This window comes from Coenobita brevimanus, chromosome 57, assembly GCF_032717465.1.
Source record: "Coenobita brevimanus isolate Jiangsu-jjx chromosome 57, ASM3271746v2, whole genome shotgun sequence".
Lineage (NCBI taxonomy): Eukaryota > Metazoa > Arthropoda > Malacostraca > Decapoda > Coenobitidae > Coenobita > Coenobita brevimanus.
In genome coordinates, this window is record NC_137010.1 from 58,130,969 (window position 1) to 58,138,468 (window position 7,500).

General features: G+C 42.5%; 1 protein-coding gene across 1 annotated transcript in view; it reads left to right on the plus strand.

Annotated features, from left to right (window-relative positions):
• The window catches only part of Duox (dual oxidase), a 160,449-nt gene that overhangs the window by 29,726 nt on the left and 123,223 nt on the right, over nucleotides 1-7,500 (plus strand). The window contains exon 3 of the mRNA XM_080274509.1: nucleotides 2,378-2,565. Coding sequence (XP_080130635.1) covers nucleotides 2,378-2,565 — 188 coding nt within the window. The remainder of the gene's footprint in view (nucleotides 1-2,377; nucleotides 2,566-7,500) is intronic.

Sequence of the window (7,500 nt, forward strand, 5' to 3'; positions counted from 1 at the left end):
CGCGGGTTCGATTCCCAGCTGAGACAGGGAACAGTTTAAGGATCTGAATTTCGCTAAAGCAGACCTCACCGACTTACCTGTATTCAATATGGACGGTGGGTGTTAGCGCCGAAGTGGTGGCATGTGAAGGTGTATAATACGTAGGAGGACTGCTGGGACTCAGGGAACGGGTTGTGAAGCCTATGACCAGACTGGAACACACACACACACACACACACACACACACACACACACACACACACACACACACACACACACACACACACACACACACTCGCCCTACCTCTTCATAATCCTCTAGCATTGGATGTCGTTTGGGTGTTTTTTTTTTCTTTCCTACTACTGTACTCCATTCCCTCCACTTGGCCTTTTCTCCCTCAGTCTTTCCCTCCCTTCTCCTCCTCCTTCCCTTCTTTCCTTTCTCTCCTTCACCTCCCTACCTCGTTCCGTCTCTCCTTCACCTCCCTACCTCGTTCCGTCTCTCCTTCACCTCCCTCCCTCGTTCCGTCTCTCCCTCCTTTCCTTTTCATTGGGACCATGTTTCTCTTCTTCACTTCTCTCCCTAACCCCGTCCACTCGAACCCCTTCATTGTTTTCGTTACACCCTTCCTTCCTTGCTATGGTCATCCTTCTTCCTCCCCTCCCTCCTTCCTTCCTTGCTATGGTCATCCTTCTTCCTCCCCTCCCTCCCTACATTCATCCTTCTTCCTCCCCTCCCTCCCTACATTCATCCTTCTTCCTCCCCTCCCTCCCCACGTTCATCCTTCTTCCTCCCCTTCCTCCCCACGTTCATCCTTCTTCCTCCCCTCCCTCCCTCCCTCCCTCCCTACCTACCTACCTGCTTACCTACCTACCTACCTACCTACCTACCTTAAAATATACTGCAGCGGTACATATATATCGATAGCCTCATGGGATCCAAAAAAATGTAATTCCCTTTCAATTTCTTTTCTCCCTACCGTCTCTTTCTTTTTTCCCCTCTGCCTTCTCCCTCCCTCTCTTCCCTGCTTCCCTCCTTCCTTTTCTCCTCCACCATAAATCCTTCTTTCCCCTTTCCTACCTTTTTTCCCCTCCTTCATATCTTACTTGTCCCTTCCGTGTATACTTTTCTCAGTCAGTTAGTTTTTCTACTTCAGGGAAACGCTCAATATGTTTGGTGGAAACAGTGCAAGTAAAAAATGTAAAAAGAAATAACAATCATCCCAGTTCGTTTGAAGAAAATTAACAACTGGCGAAATACAATGAAAATTCTTGTCTCTACTATACCCCCTGTCAAGCACCCTGTCTCCCAAGCCCCGCCCCTCGTCACCCACCGCCCTGAGAAAGACTGAGGAGGGGCGGAGCTACGACAGGAACGGGGGTGGAGCTTAAAAGACAAGTCACTCGACGGCGGGTATAGTGCGTGTTTCAGATGGTTTTAGTCTTCATATCTTGGTTTTAATATTTCCGCTGTGTAATCGTCGTTTGCGCCAGGATGCCTAGTGGGCGAAGGTACTCCAGCCTTATGTAGTTTATGAGAGTTTGATTTCAAGGAACAGTTATGGGTTTATCGTTCTTATAATGCCACTCAGGAAAAAAGCGACGGTTCACTATCTTCTTTAATATATGAACTCAGTAACTTAGCCACAGGTCCTTATGGTCTACCTCGTTTCCTTGTCTTCTCTCCTTTCTACCTCATCATCTCCCTTTAATATCTACTTGTCTTCCAGCTGCTTAGTACCCTGCCCATCTACACACGGGGCAGGTTGTAGCCTTCGAAGCGCTACAAGCCTCCAGAGCTGGTTGTCCAACAGAACTACATAAGATACATATAGAACGATTTGATGCTTTTTTTCATTCATGTATTAATTTTGTCTTGTGCCCTTCCCCTGCCATTTCAAACCTCCCTGCCTTCTCTTTCTTTCCCTATCTCTCTACCTCCTCCCTACCTTCTTTTTCATCCTTTTCTCCCTCCCTACCCTCTCTCACCCCTTTTCCTCCTTCCTGCTTCAAAATAGAAGGATGTGGATGTCAAAGTTAATTCCCATCTTGCCTACTTTTTTTTTTCTTTCTCCATATATTCTTTGTCACTCTCCCTGCTCCTCTTTTCCTTCCTTCCTTCCTACCTTTACTCACTCTGTCTCTCCCTCCTTCTCTTCTTCCTTCGTCCTTATATTCTCCTTCATTCCCCCTGTCTCTCAGCATCGTTCCCATCTACTCACACACTCACTCTTCTTCCTCTCTTTTTCGTTTCTCGTTATATACTCCTTCACTCTTAATCCCTCTTCCTCCTTCCAACCTACCTTCACTCACTCTCTACCTCCCTCCCTTTCCCCTACCTTCCACACTCCCTACCTCCCACCCTACCTCACTAAACCCCCTCCCTGCCTCCCTACAGGGCAAGTGGTGGCCTCCGAAGTCCTGCAGGCCTCAGAAGCAGGATGCCCCATAGAACTGCACAAGATCCCCATAGAGCGCTGTGATGAGATGTACGATCCGAACTGCTCAGGGGATAAGTTCATGCCTTTCCATAGAGCCGGGTACGACTACTCTACCGGCCAGAGTCCTAATAACCCCAGAGAACAGGTAAGAGATGTGTTATATAGAGCATACAGACCTTGAGATTCACACCCTCATTCCTGCCTCTCTCGTCTTTCTTTCTTACTTTCTCTACTGTTTCAGTCCTAACAACCCCAGAGAACAGGTAAGAGATGGTTTGTTATATAGAGCACACAGACCTTGAGAAGCACACCCTCAGTCTAGTATCTCTCTCTCTCTCTCTCTCTACCTGCTAGTCCTAATTAACCCAGGGAACAGGTAAAAGATAGTTACTCAGAGCACACAGACATTACGATCCCAGTGAAGTGATAGGCTGACAAAGACGAGCAGGCTATCATGTTATACTTTTATTATGATTTTTATTATTATTATTATTATTATTATTATTATTATTATTATTATTATTATTATAGTTGTGTTTTTTATTATTGTTGTTATTATTATTATTATTATTATTATTATTATTATTATAACTTCCCACATCCCTATGGAAAGTTTTCTTGTTTTTGTCAGTATTACTATTATTCTAGGGAAGATCTAAATCGCTGCCATTCGCGTACCGTGAGCTACAACCTTAATTCTTTGCCATACTGTAGTACTGGTTGGCCGCTTCATCTGACCAAATACCATCCTGATCTGACTCCCGAAACGCAGATGGGATCCAGAAAAAGAAATCGAAAATAACCCAAAATCTCATGAACCACGTAAGTTAGAGGGCTGAAATTTTGGTGGCATACACCTGGGACGTGGCCAGAAGGCAGTGCTTAATATAGTCCAGATCGGATCATTATTCTCAGAGATAGCATATGGTCCAAAATTTTACACTACTCCTGAAGGCCTAGAAGTCGCCTGATTTTACGTGAAAGAGTAAAGCTAGAGCCAGCGAACTTGGTGGACTTATAGACTGTGATGATCTAAGGTGGCGTGTATAAATCAGTGACCTTACCTCAATGTCCCTTTTATACTCGTAGCTCGGCTTCTAGTAGGCAATGGCTGTGGGAAGTTTATCAGAATACAATCGTACTGTTTTCTGGTTGTTGTTATTGGTATTATTCTTATTTGCATTATTATTATTATTATTATTATTATTTGTTATTATTATCCATCCTTCCATCATCCAAATCCTACTACTGCTACTACTACTACTCCTACTACTACTCTAACTTGGCCTAAAATTGCCCTAATGTCTTTATTCCGGGATATAAATAGTCGATTAACACTAGAATATGGGGCTAGTCACGAAGAAGTGCAGTGGAAGGGATGTAGAGCCGTAGTAGCCTTATTCTGCCAGTCAGCTACATGGCATAAGCTACAAGAAAAGGAGAATCTGGACCAAGTTAAGGTGAAAGGAGTACAGTTACATAGCTCACACTGACACTGAGGTACATGGCAGGTAAGAAGAGGCACCTGTAATGTGGTGTATGGATTATTTTTTTTTTTATTCATTTAATTTTCCTTCCTTTGTTCATCTGTTAAAAAAAAGGCATATCTGAGGGACCTGAAGGTGGGAATGAGTCTCCTTGGTTACTAGTCAAATCTGCCCTCCAGTCTGACTACACCTGGCCATCAATTGAGCTGGAAGGGGGTAGGGGATCTTTGTCAGTTTAGAACGAACGTAGTAATAGTCAGAGAATAATAAGAAAAGGATAGCACAGCAGAAGGCTCACTCTCTCCCCCACCCCCCGCACCCTCCGGCGGTGTGACGTACAGGAAGATAGGGAGCAGCAGTGGAGGAGCCTTGAAGGAGTGGAAATACTTGTGGGAAATTTCATAGGAAGGAAGGAAAGTAGTGCTGAGAATGTAGTGACTAAGTGTGCAGTGTGTGTGTGTGTGTGTGTGTGTGTGTGTGTGTGTGTGTGTGTGTGTGTGTGTGTGTGTGTGTGTGTGTGTGAGAGAGGGAGAGAGGGAGGAGGGGTGGTAGTAGTAGTGACTGTGTGTGCAGTCTGTATTTATTGGTGTGTGTGTGTGTGTGTGTGTGTGTGTGTGTGTGTGTGAGGGGGGGTGGTAGTTGTGGTAGTGGTGGTAGTAGTAGTAGTAGCAGCAGCAGTAATAGTAGTCGCAGTAGTCGGAGTAGTAGTCGCAGTAGTAGTAGTAGTAGTAGTAGCAGTAGTAGTAGTAGTAGTAGTAGTAGCAGTAGTAGTAGTAGTAGTAGTAAAAGCAGTAGTCATAGTAGTAGTAGTAGTCTTTATCACTACTGTCCATATTGTACAAGTGTAGGTATTGTTATTGTTTTATGTTAGCGTACTTTATGACTGTAGTGTTGTAGTGAGTGGCAGGGCGGGAGTCAGGGGAGGATGTGGTTACTTATAATTACTGCCTTGTGGGGGAAGTACACACACACACACACACACACACACACACACACACACACACACACACACACACACACATACATACTTACGTACGTACATATATACGTAAATATTTACATACATACGTACATGCACATTAATGCAAACACATACACACATACATACATACACACACATACATGCCCATACACTCACGTACACATGCACACATATACGCACACTCACGTGCACTTACAAACGTGCATACATACACACAGTTGGAGAGAGAGAGAGAGAGAGAGAGAGAGAGGTGTTTATATTTTACGTATGATTTGTCTCACCTGGGGAAAAAATGCTCACCTATTTATCCCTACTCCTTCTCCCTAACACCTCTTCCTAAGCGACTTAATTTGCTTATTGCACCATACTTTCCTTTGTTACATAAATCCTTGTCCTTTCGCCATACTCTGCATATATAACTTGCAGAGAGATAACCAAACGTAACCAGGAATAAATCGCTAAGGAAGAGGTGCACGGGAGCTTCCTTACCCGATGAAAATACAGGCGGAAATAAATCGCCAAGGAAGAGGTGTGAGGGAGCTTCCTTACGCGGTGAAAAACAGGTCAGAACTAAATCGCTAAGGAAGAGGTGTCAGGGAGCTTCCTTACCTGATGAGATTATAGGCCAAAAATAAATCGCTAAGGAAGAGGTGTTAGGGAGCTTCCATTCCCGGTGAAAATACAGGCAAAAATAAATCGTTAAGGAGGCGGTGTTAGGGAGCTTCCTTTCCCGGTGAAAATACAGGCAAAAATAAATCCTTAAGGAAGAAGTGTTAGGGAGCTTCTTTACACACAAGAATACAGGCAAAAATAAATCGCTAAGGAAGAGGTGTTAGGGAGCTTCCATACCCAATGAGATTATGACCAAAAATAAATCGCTAAGGAAGAAGTGTTATGGAGCTTCCTTACCCGATGAGATAACAAAAATAAATTGCTAAGGAAGGGGTGTTAGGGAGCTTCCATACCCGATGAGAATACAAAAATAAATCGCTAAGGAAGAGGTGTTAGGGAGCTTCCTTACCCGATGAAAATACAGGCAGAAATAAATCGCTAAGGAAGAGGTGTTAGGGAGCTTCCTTACCCGATGAGAATACAAAAATAAATCGCCAAGGAAGAGGTGTTAGGGAGCTTCCTTTCCCAATGAGATACAGGCAAAAACCAAATCGTTAAGGAACAGGTGTTAGGGAACTTCCTTACTCAATGAGAATATAAATAAAAAACAAATCGCTATGGAAGAGGTGTTAGGGAGCTTCCATACCCGACGAGAATACAGAAAACTAAATCGCTAAGGAACAGGTGTTAGGGAGCTTCCTTACCCTATGATAAAGACCAAAACTAAATCGCTAAGGAAGAGGTGTTAGAGAGCTTCCTTTCCCGATTATAATACAGGCCAAAGTAAATCGCTAAGGAAGAGGTGTTAGAGAGCTTCCTTTCCCAGCTAGAGTATGCGCCCTGTGAATGCAAGGATATCGCTTTTTTAGATAGGACGGTGTAATGCCAGGCTAGATAAGATTACAGATGTGTGTGTGTGTGTGTGTGTGTGTGTGTGTGTTTGTTTGTTTTAATGTGTTCTTGGAGGGTATAGCATCTGGGCATCTGATTCACTTACGTAATTGGATGTTTGGATGCTTGGTTGTACATTAAAAAAACATGTGTGAAACGTTTGTCCTTATGTTTGGAAACGTTTGTATGTTTGGGGAATGTTTGGAAATACACAGCCCTCAGGAATGTGTGTAAAAAAAAACACACGCACACACACACACACCAATGAACAGTTTACTACATCGTCAATATTTTCCAGCGTTTGGTACACTCATTATTATTATTATTATTATTATTATTATTATTATTATTGTTATTATTATTATTAAAAGCCATCCCTACAAGAGTGACCCTTAGCCTGCTCTTGCCGTTGTGTGATTTTGACCCCTATGACCTCTGAGCATAAAGGTTAGAATGGCAAAGTTATAATCAAGGTCTTAGGACTAAAATGCCACCCGGTCACCTTTGGATGTGTGTTTTTTTTTACAATATTTTTTTCATATCTTTCTTCCATGATATCTTTTCTCTTTTCTTTGGTATCTTTTTTCCTTTATCTTTTTCTTTACGGTATCTATTTTTACAGTTTCATCTTTTCTGCGTTATCGTCTCGTATTTCTCTATCTATCTCTTGCCAGACGCCTTAATCCCTTACACGGGGTGGCCACAAACAAATCGCCTCCACGTCACCCTGTCCCCTCGCCATTTCACCGCCCTGCTCCCAGTTCACACACACCCCTCTCATGTTATTATCTTTTTTTATATCTTTTATCTTTTCCACCATATCTGTTATTTCTTATCGTTACGGTATCTTTTTTATAATTATCTTTTTTTATCTTTTTTCTTCAGTATCATCTTTTTAAAGCTATATTATTTTTTTTATCTCATCTATTTTTTTTCAACACTATCTCTTATCTTATATTTTATACAGTATCTTTTTTGTCTATCTATTCTGCTCTGTCACTATCTTTTTTATCTACTATCTTTTTATTTATCTTTTTGTCTCCTGTGGTATCTCTTTTATTTTCTCATTATCTTTATCTTATCTTTTGTACCGTGTCTTTATCTTCCT